The sequence below is a fragment of the Plectropomus leopardus genome, chromosome 4 (assembly GCF_008729295.1).
Source record: "Plectropomus leopardus isolate mb chromosome 4, YSFRI_Pleo_2.0, whole genome shotgun sequence".
NCBI classification, from domain to species: Eukaryota; Metazoa; Chordata; class Actinopteri; order Perciformes; family Serranidae; genus Plectropomus; species Plectropomus leopardus.
The window spans coordinates 22,917,468-22,933,052 of NC_056466.1; the positions used below are offsets into that span (position 1 = coordinate 22,917,468).

The 15,585-nt window shown below is 39.5% G+C and overlaps 1 protein-coding gene across 2 annotated transcripts; it reads left to right on the forward strand.

The window, feature by feature from the left end:
* The first annotated feature begins 397 nt into the window (after positions 1–397).
* Positions 398–14,409, forward strand: dennd1c (DENN domain containing 1C). Of its 2 annotated transcripts, XM_042484679.1 has the most exons (23): positions 398–568; positions 1,632–1,696; positions 2,377–2,420; positions 3,580–3,629; positions 3,714–3,833; positions 3,951–4,020; positions 4,117–4,197; positions 4,291–4,356; positions 5,613–5,666; positions 5,789–5,899; positions 6,137–6,237; positions 6,380–6,425; positions 6,553–6,654; positions 8,463–8,588; positions 8,788–8,889; positions 10,755–10,845; positions 10,958–10,998; positions 11,092–11,142; positions 11,229–11,276; positions 11,458–11,565; positions 11,817–11,899; positions 12,020–12,227; positions 12,301–14,409. In XM_042484679.1, exons 1-23 carry the CDS (start codon positions 552–554, stop codon positions 13,288–13,290), a joined length of 2,775 nt encoding a protein of 924 aa, XP_042340613.1. In that variant the 5' UTR covers positions 398–551; the 3' UTR covers positions 13,291–14,409. The 2 variants fall into 2 exon arrangements, with proteins under 2 accessions (XP_042340613.1, XP_042340614.1); XM_042484680.1 differs by lacking the exon at positions 4,291–4,356.
* The last annotated feature ends 1,176 nt before the right edge of the window (positions 14,410–15,585 follow it).

Genomic DNA, 15,585 nt, shown 5'->3' on the forward strand with positions numbered 1-15,585 from the left:
TAGTGCTTGATTGGGCAGTAGTTCTCGTGGTTATATTCACAGATGCATTAAACATTAAATGAAATGTAGAGAAATGAAGAGATTTTTAATGCAAATCTCAAAGGTCAAAGAGCAGAAATGCTGTTTCTATATCTTGATTATTTTTGCAGCTGCTCATGCAGAGATATAAGATTTGTAACTTAAGACTGTCCTTTGACCTGAAGCTGCTAATTTTAGAAATGGACGAGAACATCCAAGTTTTAGTAAGGAAACGGAAAAAATATCAAAGGACAAATAACAGAAATCTAAGAGAAGTGATATGAGGCTTACAGCTCTGAGAGGTAGTCTTATAACAGACGTCATATACAGACACTGACACAACACACATACTGACATAGATCAGGAAGTGTTCTGTCACTCGAATTGCGCTGATTGCACAGACTGCTGCTACCGTCGCTGTCTGCCTTCATTTACACCACTGCTTCTTCAGAGGTATGACTGTCATCTGATACAACTGCTGAAGACCTCTGTCCTCCTGGAAAGACACATGGACACAGACACATTCAGACAGAATGGGCTCCAGACTGAAGTGAGTTATCACTTTATTTTTTTGCTTGACTTCCATCATCACTCTGCCCGTCAGTGTGTTCTTGTGGTTTTTATTACTTCCTCTCACAGCTGCACAGGAAGTTTCCTGCAGCAACTTTCTTGCCCTTTATATGTTGCCATGAACTTCATGGTAGGCCTATTCAAAGCAGAGCTAAATGGATATCTGTTTTCTAACTTTAATTTTTTTAATGTAATCGCACTTAATCAGCGGTGGAAGAAATAGTTAGATCTTTTACTTAAGTAAAAGTAGCAATACAATAGTGTAAAAATACTCTTCTACTAAAAGTAAAAGTCATTTGAAGTTAAGTTATTTGAATACAAGTAACAAAAGTGAAAGTAATTATTATGCTAATTGGCCCATTTCAGATTAATATTCTAAAATTGTTGGGGTGTCAGATTTTGATCACAGCTGTCACACTTCAGAGTTTAGACAGTTATTTCACACCAATTTGATTTGATTGTAATATGATTACTGAGGCATTAATATGTTCATCACATTAATGTTGCAGCTGGTAAAGGTTGAGCTTTTTTGAACTACTTTAGAAAAATGTTGTATTGTTTAATCTTTAATAACACATCATAACATTGATTGATTAATGTTTACTGATATGTTATATTAATATTCTCAATCTGCAACATTGCTCACTGGAAATTTATTAAATAGTGGCATTAAAAAAGTACAAGATTTGTCTCTGAGATGTAGTGGAGTAGAAGCAGAAAGTATCATGAACTGGAATTACTCAGGTTAAGTACCTTAAAATTGTTACAGAATTGTACAGAACTTGAGTAAATGTACTTAGTTACATTCCACCACTCCACTTAACTCTCTCTGTAGATCCACCTGTCTCATCACAGTTGACCTTTGTCCTCAACAGCATACCAGTTTCCTAATTTCCTGAGAACAAAATCATCTATGTTTTGTGAAATTACAATTTGAGTAATATGATAAATGAAGGAAAGATTAACTGGAAAGTTTCAGCATTACTGTGGAAATGTTTCAATGTAAGAAGAATCTGACATCGGTACTGTGAATCTCTTGTCAGACAAAACCCTGAGCGAACCTTCTACTGGTTCTTTGAAGCAACTTGCCCCGTAGCCAGAGACAAAGGTGAGTTCCCTGTCTTCATTCAGTGCAGCAAACCTGGGCCAATAATAGTGTGATTCACAGCCTGTTACAGCCTATACAAGTGTGTGTATGTGTGTGTGTGTGTGTGTGTGCATGTGTGTGTGTTATGCTACAGAGCTGTTTGCAGGGTGTTTTCTAAGCAACAGAGAAGTTGATAAAAATTGTTCCTCAAATTCTTCCCGTGACTCACCTTTTTCTTGTCATTTTCCTGATGCACAACAACAATCTGATTGCTAACCACTGTCTAATATTTGCAACAAACTTCAAAAAGCAAGAAAGATAATTTATTGATACATTTATAACATTACAAATCTAAATTAAGGTGTTTCTGCTGAGCTGAGAGTTATTCATACTTCCTGTCATGTGATCAGAAAAACCGCACAGCCTGTCTAGTCACTCTTGAACCAGATGGGTTTTTGGTAATCTGACCAAAGCAGCCGACTGAAAAAGTGTAAATTATTAGTTATTTTTACTGACTTGCAGCATTTATGTAATTTCCTTTTTATAATTTGTTGCCACACATACTTTATCTTCTTTTAACTCCACCCATTGTTGCCTTGTGAAATATTTAAAAGCTTCTCTAGTACTTAATAGTACTTAATGAATATTTGCATTGTTAGCGAAGACGTTCATTCTTGTATTCATTCTTTTTAATGTTATAGATCCTGGTGTACTGTTTCAGTTTCCAGAGGACTTCAGCGATGAGGTAACCACTCATGTCTCCTGCACCACAGATCCTATGATATTATAATAATTTGGGGATACATTGTCAAGTAAAAATGTCCATAGCAGACTGTTTATCCTTGGTCTGTCCACCAATTTGGTTTATACTGAAATATCCTAAAAGCTGATGAGTGGGTTGCCATGAAATTTGAAATTTATATATATATATATATATTTATATATATATATATTTATGATCCCCAGTGGATGAATCTCACAGACATTCTGTAGTGGCACTATAAAATCAATGTCATTTTTATTTTTGAGTGAAATGTCTCAGCAGCAGTGTTGGATGGAATGATGTGGAATTTGGGTCAGACAATGGTGTCGCCCTCATGATAAATTATAAAACCTTTCATTCGTCCAGTACTTTGGTTTATGACCAAATACCTGTTAAACTACTAACCTTCATACTAGCCTCAGCTTTACTTGTGGTTTACTTTACTTGTGGACTATTGAACTACTGTTCAGTACCTGCCTGTAAGGGGGCTTTCCATGCTCTTTCATATTTTGTGTCCAATATATAGTGGAACATGGAAGGAAGATCATATTAAAAATAGCCAAAGTTTTAACTAATGAGGTACGTATGTAAAAGTAATTATTGAAAAACCTCAGGCTTGAAACTGTTCTGAATACTCCATTTCCAGTTGTTTTTTCTACTCTGGCAACAGCGTGACATCATAGTTTGCCGCATTTATTTATATTGTCATCTGCTTTAGGCACGTTTACACTACTGTAAATGTAACATAGCCTAGACTGCTAAATGTAGCTGCTTGCTCCCTGATTTTTGATGTGATTCCTACTGGAAATTGTCACATGAAAAGGTTTTATTGGTGATTTTTCAGAGTAAAAAAGCACAGCTGTTCGTTACAGTCATTTCCCCCTCTACAATGATTGTGCAGAGAAGACTAGAGACAAAGCTCAAAGAGACAGGCACTAAGCGAACCTTTGTAGACAGAGAGTGAATACAGGTGTTCCAGCGTAGACTGCATTAGGAAAATAAAGTGTTTTTTGATGGTTTAAGTATGTAAATGCAAGTAAAAACCATAAATACAAATATGCACCTGAAAATTAGCGTTAGGTTTAACATTTAGGTGGTTTTTCACATTTCTATTTACACAAACTATTCTATCCCACTACAGGAGTCTTGTCAAACATTACCCAGGTTCTGCTTCCCCTATGACATACAAAGGTGAGTATAAACTGTCTTTACTCCAGTTTACATTTCGAGTTTGTTTTTGTTTATGTCTGCATATCATTAAATTCATCTGCGCAGGGCGAGGGAGGGAGTGGCCGTGCAGCACTTTACTTTTGTTTTGACTGACCTTGAGGGATGCCAGCGGTTTGGCTTCTGCCGTCTCACCAACAGCACACATACTTGCCTCTGCATACTCAGGTACATTTGTGCGAGAGTGTCTGAGTGCGTTTGAGAGGGGTGATAGAAGAGTAATTTTCATGCAAAATCGTCAAGCCTTTAATATCCTGATGAAAATTATTTTTAATTCGACTACAGTTATCTTCCATGGTTTGAAGTGTTTTACAAACTTCTCAACAACTTGGCTGATTACCTCTCAAAAGGACAGGTGAGTTTTCATTGCTTGTGCGTAATCTTTCTGCTGTCTATTCTGCACATCCTAGTTAAAGTTTCATTAACGTCACAATCATAATGTTCCCAACAGACCAATGAGATGAAAGCGCTGCTGGCTGCGCTCTACAAGCAGCCCTTACCACTGGCAGCTGGATCTGTCACTCTGCAGATGGTAAATCTCTAATTATCCAAAAAGAACCAGGAGTCACTCTTGACTTTATGGCTGTTTTCTGTCAGTGGTTAGCCTGTTGTGTTTTTTTCTGAGGGAGAGCAGCTATTGGTCACCACAGAGGTGTCCCATCCTGTTGGACACCCAGAGGGACAAGAGGGGGTGAGTCCCACAGGGGTTCATGTGGTCTGGGATAACGGCTGAGTGGAAACAGACTAACTCCTGCTGGAAAACTTCGACTGTCTGTGCTTGATGGCTAAACCTGATGTGTGCAGACTAAAACCTTGTTGCTCACCCATCCAATCAAATGTTTTAGCCAAACTTAACACAATTTGCACTAATGTCTGCAATTCATTGTGACCTTTGGAACTGCTGACTGTTTGTGTCCATAACCTTTGAATAACCCATGACTGTACTGACCACACAACAAGTGTTTTGTCTGACGAGAAACGCCTTAATACGACTCATAGCTACAACCGGTTGTATTTTGTGGATTATTGTTTGGAGTTTCATTCCAAAATAATAAATTCTTGACTTGAAAGAAATATCTAAGACAATTATAGTGCCAAAAATGAGAAGGATATGATTAAAGCTTTAATCCACATCATTTAAATCCTAAATTATATGGTGACATGCATGGTTACTATGGTAACGGCCCGTGTGGTTTATCCGGTAAGTTAACACAACTCTGATATTTCATAAAGAAACTGGAAGCACTTTTTACAGGAATGGTTGACTCCACCACTAACAATAAAATGTTCTGTCAGTCCCCTCCAAGGACTTTCAGCTTTTGCTGCCTTTCTACACAGCGCAGACCTTCTCCAAGAGCCGCTCCTCCTGCTCTCTCCGCCCAATTAGCATGAGCTAACACAGCACAATTTGTTCTCATCCTTACTTGTCATATTTACCCACCTATCCTAACCCATCGAGCCATAAATCTCACGCTGACACCAAAACAGCTCAAGTCTGTCATTACATCTGTTTATAACTGTGGGGATTATGTTAGCCATGTCATGTTAACAGTTAGTCCTGTCACTGTGTGTCTGTGTTTATGACTGTGTTTATCTGTCAATAGTCAGATTTGTGGTTAAATTGCAGTGGACAAATTTGCAAGGTTGCACAGAATTCACAGGGTTTTGCTGAATTTATGATAACTGTTGCAATGCAGGGACTGTTCTATATAGAGAGGTTATTACAAAATGTAAATACTTTACATGGCTGAAGCAGTATAAAATGCCCCCATACAGACACTTTCAATGATTTTAATTTTAAGGTAGTGTCAAAGTAAGACAATAGCTTACACAATAGTTTGCATCTAACAGATTTGGAATGTAAATCTTAAATCATAAACTGTAATCAACACTTCAATTAAATTCCCCCAGTTTTTCAATGCAGTTTGTTTCATTCGTTTTGACCAGGTTCCATATTTCATTGCTCCAGACCCCAAAAGTCTCCCTTCCATTCCTGAAAATGTGAGTATGAAAGACTAAACTAACCTTGGGGTTTCTATCTTATACAGCAGGTCCACGTCGGGTTATGTACACTTTGTCTGTTCAGACTAATATCTGTGTGCATGTGTCTGTGGGTTTACCAGAGGAACTTGACAGAGCTGATTGTGGCAGTGGATGTTGGGAACCTGCTCCAGCTCTATGCCAGCATGCTGTTTGAGAGACGCATTCTCATCTTTGCCAGCAAACTGAGCACAGTAAGAAACACATTTTTCATCTTTTATTTTAATACTGTTTTACTTATGTCAGACAGAAATCACTTTCTGCTGATTGCAACTACTTGGAAACCAGAGTGCAGCTAGAAGTATCTTCATTGTGCTTCCTCATAGTCGCAAATTGACCACCATCTGACTATGGCAGACCACACAATAAGACTTTTGTGTCCTGCATGTTGATGTGGTCTGAAACAGTCGTCCATTTTGTGTTGTGTGTAGCTGACATCTTGCGTGCATGCAGTCAGTGCTGTGTTATACCCGATGTACTGGCAACACATCTTCATTCCTGTCCTGCCACCCCACCTACTGGACTACTGCTGGTAAGAAGTCTTACCTACCTACCTGCTTTCCTTCCTTCTTGCCTGGTACTCTAGCTACCTACCTCATTAACTACCTACCTACCCACCTACATACCTAATTACCTACCTACATTGGATTCAAACTTTTCTTATTTGGTTACAGTGCACCTATGCCTTACCTAATAGGGGTCCACACCAGTCTATCTGAGGTAAACTACCAATTAAAACACATTACAGTCATTCAAATACATTACCAAACCTATTAATCTACTAGGTTTGTCTCCAGAAAATGACAGATCCAACAGATTAAACGGTGTCTCTGTGTCTGTTTGACAGAGGGTGAGGAGTCGTGGGTTAGAGGAAGTTGTAATTCTAAATGTGGACACCAACACTCTGGAAACCCCCTTTGACGACATGAAAAGGATACCTTCAGATGTGGTAAGAAATAGTCCACTATTACACACACGCTATGTGAAGGCTTGTGTGATTGTACACATCTTTTTGTTGTCTCCCACTTAACTCTTCACTATTTTGATAATAAGTATGACTTGAGAGTTACTTAAGTGAAACTTGTACCACAGATGGTTGTTATACAGGGCGCAGGTGTCCTGCTGACATATGATGCAACAGGAAATTAATTCTGGAAATAAATTAGGAAGGAAGAGTCCCTTTGTGCACTCTTGATTATGTTAACAACCACATCTGTAGAACAGTGAAGATCAGGAAAATTAGACTGTAGATAGACTTAAAATCAACAACTTGCACACACAAGTAAAGTAAGCAGCTCACCAGTGTTTGGTTACTGTTTTAATGCATTTTTTGAATGATTTAGCTGCTTGATATCTGGGCCCAAAAAGTGATGATCAGCATTAGCACAACCTCAGAGCAGTGATATTTTGGGGCCAGAAACTGTGGCAGAGCAACCAAATTTAGACCCTGGTTCCTCTGGTGGAAACCTGGCAGGATTCTTGAGTTCCTGAAATAGTTCAGAAAAAGTTACTGCAATAGAAACAGGCTTTTAGCTGCATTTTCAGTGATATGAACATTGTTGGAGCCGTTTCTAGCAAGGTCTTATAATTTCCCATTTTTTGGGTCACTTGAATGCATCACATGACCTGGCATCAGGATCCTCTCTGTAGAGGCAGGTGTGCTAAATCAGTCAAGCAGGGAAGATCCAAGTCTTCAATCTTCAACCTGTTTTGGGGTAAATCTTAGTTATATTGTTTAATTAATTCTTGTAGTGCTCCATTGATTTGCACTTTGTTTTCCTATAGCCGTGTTTATTTGGGGGGATTTTTTTTTTTTTTTGTGCAACAGTCAGTCAAATCAGTTTCGCCTCATCTAGCAATTCTTCATACATCCAGCAAATCAATCAACAGCCAAGCACCCCAGATCATCAGACGAACCGTGAGCAGGCTGCAACCACGTACAGGTACAATGTTAAATCTGACAAGCTGATCTTTAAAAAATCTAGGAAAGCTATTGCTTTGAAAAATGTAAGTAAATACAACTATTAATCTTAATTCATGTTTACTTTATATCTAATGCTCCAATTTACTTGAAAATGTAATTGACTAGTTTGAAACCAGCAGAATACAGATATATAGCACAGAAAACTTGGTTTACTTAAGTTGCTAAAACTTAGATTAATTAAACTTGTCATTTTTAAGTTGCAGCAACTTAACAAAATTAATGAAAAATACAATCATATGTGTTAGTTCTTAAACATGTTAAGAAAGCAGAACTCACAGATCTCTTAACTTCATCATCAGCAAAATCCTCTTTGTGAAGATCACATGACACACGCAGAAAGAACAAGGTAATTTCACTTGTCTTTAAATTGCTACAATTCAACAAAATGAAGTAAATACAGCTAAATGTTAAGTTAATTAAACAAGTAGATCTTAAGTAAACAGAAATTAAGATTAATAGTTATGTTTACTTTCCTTTTCAAGGCAATCAGTTTCCAAGATTATTTTAAGATCAACTTTTTAGATTTTAAAGTGTACTTGGTCATGTCTACCATGTAGTGTGTGGGCAGCTATTCAAGTTTATTTAGAAGCTGCAATAAACATATTAGGAGCTTTTTCTAGATTTCCAGTCACTCCATTCAATCAACAAACTGTAGCACCTTTTGCACGTCAACCCCAGCTCCTCTTAACCGGATGATGTCCTCATAATTGTTTTTTAGCTGCAGCATTTGCTCTTGATATATATCACAGATATAAATGTGCATATGTCTCCAGATGTCCGGGCTGAAGGTATGTTTAAAGCGTCAGGCGGTGTCTCCTGGCTGTGGTGTCTCAAGGGCCTTCCTGAAAGCCCAGGCTCTGCTGTTTGGAGGTTACAGGGACGCACTGCAGGGTCACAAGGTCAGTCACTCAGTAGTGGAGTAGATAATAATAGTTTGCTAAAATGTATTGTTTAGACCTTTATATGCATTTCAATGTAAATTGTTCTCTGCATTTCTATTGGTTATGCCTAGTGGCTATATACATATGTTTATGTACATTTTTGTGACTCCTCTGTTTTGCTGTGCTTATCTTTCTTGCTGTCTTTCTTTCTTTGCAGAAGGGTGAGCTGTGGTTCAGTGAGGAGCTGTTTCTAGATCACAAGTCTGCCAGTATGAGGCAGTTTCTTCAGAGTGCCATTCATTTACAGTCCTTCAAACAGGTACACACTGTGCCTCATGTCAGTTACCGCCCTCTGCTGCAAAGATACTGCAATTACAACACTAGAGAAGGACTTGCTCGGCAGAGAATTATAGTTTTTCTCAGTTGCTTTGGTACATTTCTCAGATCAGAATTGAACAACTTGAAGGACCATGTCATGTCACCTGTGCACAACATAAAAGCAGTTTCTCTTTATTTCTCTCTCTCTCTCTTTTTTTACTATCAGCAAATGCTTTGGCACATAAATACAAATGATTACTGTCTGCTCTTTCCTACATTATCAACTGCTTATACCATGTTGATCAAGAAGTAGTATACCGACTGGTACTCTCAGCAAAGTTTTATTTCATTTGTGTGCAGCTGTCAGCCTGAAAGTAACCAAAAATATTTTTGTTGTACATCTACAATGACAAAGTGTCCTATGTCCCCTATGTCTTAGCCTTAACCCCAAAACATCTTAGTTTATTGCATATATCATTCATGCAAAATGGTTAACCAGTTGTCATAGCCTGTCAAGAATATTTTTCTATAATTTTCAATCAGACATTTTTTTTAATGTGTCCTGAAGTGATGAATCTCTTTCAGACCAATCTTGACTTTAACTAATGAAGGGGATTGTGTGAAGTGAAGAAAAGCTACATTGAAAATGTCCATACAGGGTACAAGGTACAACAAGGTGCAAGGTACATTTATTGTCATTTTTCCTAAACGTAGTTTAAGAAGAAATGAAATTTTAAGGTGATCCTAAATCCTGCTACATCTTTTGGCGTTGAAGGAGGAGTTAGGGAGCCTCACAACCTGGGGAAAGAAGCTGCTCTGTAGTCTGGTGGTTCTGCAGTGGATACTTCATATCTTTTTCCAGATGGCAGCAGGGTGAACAGCGCTGCACGTAGAGTTCTGCCTAGGGGGTGTTTCCTATGTTTACATTTCTAATTTTATATTTTTCCATTGTGCTATGTACTGCTGTTAAACAGTCTTGTCTTTTTCTTTTCTGTATCGCAGTGACATGGTCTGTCAACAAATACAGTACAAACACTTAAGGCGTAAATGTCAATCCAGTCCAATCTTGCAATCAGTCTCCCACAGACAGTAATGTGTAACTTTGTACTGTTGAAACATCAGAAAATGCTTACAAATTACACTGTTATATTGACATGGCTAAACATTATTCTGTTCATAAACAATAACACGACTCAAACCTTTATAGTATCTAACAAAATAGCCAAGTATAGAAACATATTCAGTCAAACAATATCTGCATTAGATCCGTTTTTGCACCAAGGGTCTGATCCTGGACTGTCACAACTCAACGCTGGATCAGCAAACTTTCTGTTGCTCCCATCTCCAGCAACAATTAGTACAAGCTAACACAGCAGTACCTAATAACATCCAACGCCGAGCCACTGAATGAACCAAGTATCGCTATACCACATGCCACTCCACTCATATTGTACATAGATAATAAAGAGCTCTATTCATATCTGTATCACTTTTAGGGTACAGGTATCAGTACCTGTATGGTTATTTTAAAAAAAAGACTGAACTTGTTCATTGACATAAGGATTTAGAGCAAGTTAGAGGCTTTTGCAGGTAAACCATTGTGTGGTGCTGTGAAATGTACGTTTTGCAAAATGTACCAAAGTGACTGAGAAAAACTGTAAAATGAAATGTTGCAGCTAGTTAACAAATGTCTCTGACATCCTTTGATGCTAATTTTAAGTTAATGGGTGAGGTAGTGGTTGCTGTTTCAGTCAGTATGTGAGTAGGTCATCCTAATGTTACTGTTTATGAGTAAACGTTCTCTTATAATTTGATCAAATACTTTAAAAATAAAGTTATCAACTGTTTTTCTTTCTTCATTTTTAGTTCATTGATGGTCGCTTGGATATTCTGAACAAAGAGATGGAACTAGATGATCTCTTTGAGGAGGAGATCTTAAAGTGTGAGACTGCTACAGGTGTGTGTGTGTGTTTGTGTGTGCGCGTGTGTCTGTGTGTGTGTGTGTGTCCAGTTTCCTATTACACATTTACCACTTATCCTCTTCCCGTTGTGGTTCTGTCTGTTTACAGGGAGAGGCAAATCTTATCAACAGTTAGTTGGTAATTTGAAGGTAAGCTTTTTTTTTCCTTTTTAATAAAACAGTTTGAAGTTTGTTCCCATTTCCTTGAAAAGTCCAACACTGATGCACTTTTACTTTTGACAGAAAGGGGGAGGAGCGCTCATCCTTAACATGAAGTCCAAAGCAAACATGGGGGTGAGTATAAGCAGAACTGTTTTTTCCTGCAAGTAAATTCAGTCTACATTATCAAAATGACTCACAATGACATTAATCTCTCCCAGGCCAAAGGTCTCGCCAAGTCTGGTTTGAGAAACCTGCTGACACCCAAGGTGGGTCAGTGTCTATGTGGGTACATGCTTTGATTGAACAAATTCTGCTTTGGTTTTACAATAATACTAATTCCTTGTGTGTGTGTATATATGTATGTATGTATGTGTATGTGTCTCTGTGTGTGTGTGTGTGTGTGTGTGTGTGTGTGTGTGTGTGTGTGTGTGTGTGTGTTTAATGCAGGCCCACAATGAAGAACACATCCTACAGAGAGGAGGATCTGTGTCACACCGCCGTGCCCAATCTGACTGCTTGCAAAATCGCCTGCCGATCACACAACACTTCGGGAGGGTGAGATCTGTCTCAAAACAATCCCATTTTTTTTTTTTTTTATTTGACAGAATTTTGCATCCATATATGTCCTCCTAATTAATTAATCTGCTTATTCTGCTGTCCCGCACTGCTACTCTGTGCTCCTCTGCACCTTTTATTGCTCCATTTCTATCCTTTTATTGTGATTTCCCCCCGACATCTGTCACATCTGTTGGGGAATGCTGTGTTGCTATTCCTTTGCTTTGTTACTCAATGTCGCCTCATGTCAGTCGCGTCCCCGCCGGCCTGCTCACAAATTCAGGGCTCCCAGAGGCGAGGAGAACATGCAGGGCACTGGAGACACATGGGATGGGTGAGTGAAGGAGAGAAACTGAGAGATGCTAAAGTGTGGAAAACCCAAAGAAAAAAGATAAGAATATGCAGAATGTTTTCTCCTGTTTTTCCCAATCCTGTCTATAAACGCTCTCATCAGAGCTGTGCCCGGGCCTGTGGTGGAGCCTGAGCTCCAGAAGGATGAAGAAGAAAGTGAAGATTCGCTGCTGTGTGACCCGGAGGAGATGGATCTGCTGGGAGAGATCTTTGACACACTCAGCTCCCGGAGCTCTCATGACCGCGGCCTGCTGTACGGCACACGCAGCTTGGATCTGTTTGGACCGGACAGCCACGACTATATCACCAAGGTGAGAAGATGAGGGACTGAAACACGCACATGAATGTAATTTCTGGTTTAACACCAGCTGTTGTGTTTTTCAGCGCGGTTTTCAAGCCAACCCGAGCCAGGAGAGTCTGTCTCTGTCCATCAGCGGCAGCGGCAGCCTGCACAGCTGGAATCTGGAAACCACAGAAGACCTGACAGAAGACTCTGATTCGCTGTGCCTGGACACCAGTGTGCTGGAGGAGGAGGGGACAGAGAGCCTGCTGGCAGTATGTGAAATAGGGGGGAAAGAAAGCACACAAAGGGAGGTTGAAAAGAAACAGGAAGAGGTGAAGGTTGCAATAAATGGAAAACAAGAAGAAGAAATAGACAACGGAAATAACTATGAGGAAGTGAAGGTAGAGGAAGTGACGGAGGCAGAGAGTCATGAGAAGAGAGTGAGTTTAGGAGAGGATCCTGTGAGAGCAATAGCTGAGATACGTGAGGACGAAGGTTTGAAAGAAAAAAGGAAAGATGAGCGAAGTCAGACTGAAGAAGTAGCTGAGGAACAAGAGGTGGAAAAAAGAGCAAATGAAGTGCAGAAGGATGAGGCAAGAGAAGTAGAGGGAGAAAAGAAGCAGGAGGAGAAAGGTAAAGAGGAGGCAGAATCTTTGAACAAACTCAGTCCCCATCATCCCAACGTCGAGGAGGAGCAGCAACGACAGGAGGACAATCTGCTACTCACAGCTTCTGCTGGGCCTCAGAGTCTCACTGTTGACCCTAAACCTCCGGCAGATGATGAAAAAAAGAGTGAAGGAGCCATAAATAAAGAGAAGCAGGAGATGACACCGACCCCTCCTAAAGTGCTGTCTGCTGTAGCACGCTTCCCGTCTCAGGGGCACAGCCAGAGCCTCCAGGTGAAGTCCAGGATCAAGGCTCTGGCTGAATCTGGGAGGCCCTGCAACACGCTGTGGAACAGGGAGAACGCACAAACTCAGCCGCAATGTGACTTCAATGTACCAGAAGGGAGCAACCGCTCAGAAGGGCATGAGGAGGAAGAGCCGCCTCTACTCAAAGTGTCTGAACTCAAGAAGAGGTTTGAAGCCTAAAGGGTTAAGCCCCCCCCCCTACCAAACCTGCTACCTTGAATACTGGCAGTATTTACAGCAGCAGGGAGGTGCACATGAAATCAAGTCAGAACAAACTAAAGTGTGTGTTCATCCTCAAGGAGGCACTGGTCATCCAGTGGCTCACTGATGTGTTTTTAAATCATTTTTTTCATGGGATTCGTTGACGATGGGAAAAAAACACAAACTGACTGACACATCACCTAGCCGAGACTGAGCTAATATTTCAAGAGATTTTTGTTGTTCTGAAAATTGTACACTTGATATAATGACTGGTGAACCTCACTTAGAGTTAAGGCAACTAGGCTGCCAGGTAGAAATGAATGTGTTCTCAGGTGGGAACAATTAATGTTTTGCATATTCGCTCTTGTATGATGGCCTGTGTGCCACTGATACATGACTGTTTTGTGCGTGTGAGAGAGATGCAATCCACCAGCTAAAACTGACAAATGAAAATGATTATCGCATAAGTTTTCACACAAAATCTGAATATCTGAATAACTTAAAAACAAATAAACTTAACATTTTGAATATCTACCTAAACATTTCTTCAATGCTCCAAAACAAGAGTCGTGCGCATTCGTGGTTTATTTACAGAACACCTTGTGTACCATGCATACTGATTCTTTCGATGATTTTTTTTTTAGAAACCAAGCTTCTCTGAGCCTGACGTAAAAGTGCATCACAGTCGTCTTTTTCATCAATATCCTTCATAACCAGAAATAGTGTAAAACACAATAGGCTTTATATATAAATACAGAACACACAATATAGTTAAAATATTCTAACCTCTGTACAAGTACAAAATATACTTAAACTCATGTTCTTTATGTGGCAGAATAAAGGGAGTGAGTTATTTAATAAAGGATTTCGACAGAAATTTAAATGACGCTTATTTCCTCTTTTTTGTGCAGTGAAGCAGGTGATTGAACTGACAGTCTGATCAGTGTTTTCGTTGTCACCAAGAAGGAAAAGGTGCAGCACAAACAGTGTTCGGTGTGTCTGAAGATGTTGGGGTGCAGAGCGTAGACATCCCAGAGGACAGCAGCAAAGCAACATCAGAAAACAGTAACGAGGGGTGAGTCCATTTATATACGTTCATCATATGAGGCGCTCTTGTTTTGGCAGCGGCAGAGGCAGGCCAGGTTTTTCAGACCCCGCCGATCCCGTCTGTTTCTTCTCCTCTGCACTGGGCCTGTATGTTCCCTCCATCCTCCTTTTCTTCCTGATGACACACAGCAGCAGCAGCAGCGCCAAGCTTAGCACAGACAGCACGGTGGACACAAACACCGACACTGTAGGTGGGATCAACACCTGCATCGCCATGGTGACAGACAGCTGAGGAGGGGATCACACACAGGTCGGGCAGAGGGGTCAGTAAATGAATAACTCCAGATAACACTACTGATTGATTATTTGCAGTTTCTTAAACTAAGTATATGTAATGTTGAGGTATGCAATAGCCAAAGTGTCTGTCGCTGACACCAAGATAAGGGAAGAAAAACACTTAAAAGGCACTGTCACCAAAGATAAAACCATAACACAAATTATCTGCATGACTGAAGGTCACAGCAGTTCATGTATTGTGGCCTTATAAAAAAAATGTACCAGTGCTCCTTTGCAGGGTTATTTGAAGTAGATAAACTTTCTCAGGCTGCGGAATTAATTGACACATTATCAAAATCACAATATGGCCAAATGCAATATTGAAATTGCGGAAGCTGCAATTTTTTTGATAAAAAAGAAAATGTTTTACAATGTATTGTTATGAACAAAGCTTTGTGGTGCAACAGAGATGCCTACAAATCCCGCTCAAGGCATAAGGGAACATGCCTGTTTGGTACAGATTCTAGCAAAACTCATCATCAAATCAAAAATTAAGCATTTCATCACCATTATCGCTAAAAACGCTACTCATGTCGCAATCACATCTGGCAAAATATTTTTTTTCCTTTTTCCTTTGTCATAAAAACTGCAATAATATATGCGGACACCCAAATTAGCGACGAAACGCAGAAGGAAAATGGAGAGAATGTTTTAAATGGATGTACTTTACAATAAAGCATAAACTGTAGTCTTTCAATCAGTGCACAGGAAATCAACTAAGTATGAAAAAAAGTTCTTTCTCTATAGGTAAGTATACAATTCAATTTATGGAGAGCAATGCTCCTTATCATATGAATTCATTTATGAATGTATTTGTGAGCTTGTCTTTTATGGTTATTAATATTTTCCCTATAATTGGTACCAGAATACACAGTTCATTCAAGGAAACTT

What these genes read in the sequence shown, in the direction of transcription:
- dennd1c (XM_042484679.1), top strand. An exon ending in GATCTGTCACTCTGCAGATG is followed by an intron (nt 4,198 to 4,290) that starts GTAAATCTCTAA and finishes TTTTTTTCTGAG; the next exon opens with GGAGAGCAGCTATTGGTCAC. An exon ending in TCACACAACACTTCGGGAGG is followed by an intron (nt 11,566 to 11,816) that starts GTGAGATCTGTC and finishes GCCTCATGTCAG; the next exon opens with TCGCGTCCCCGCCGGCCTGC.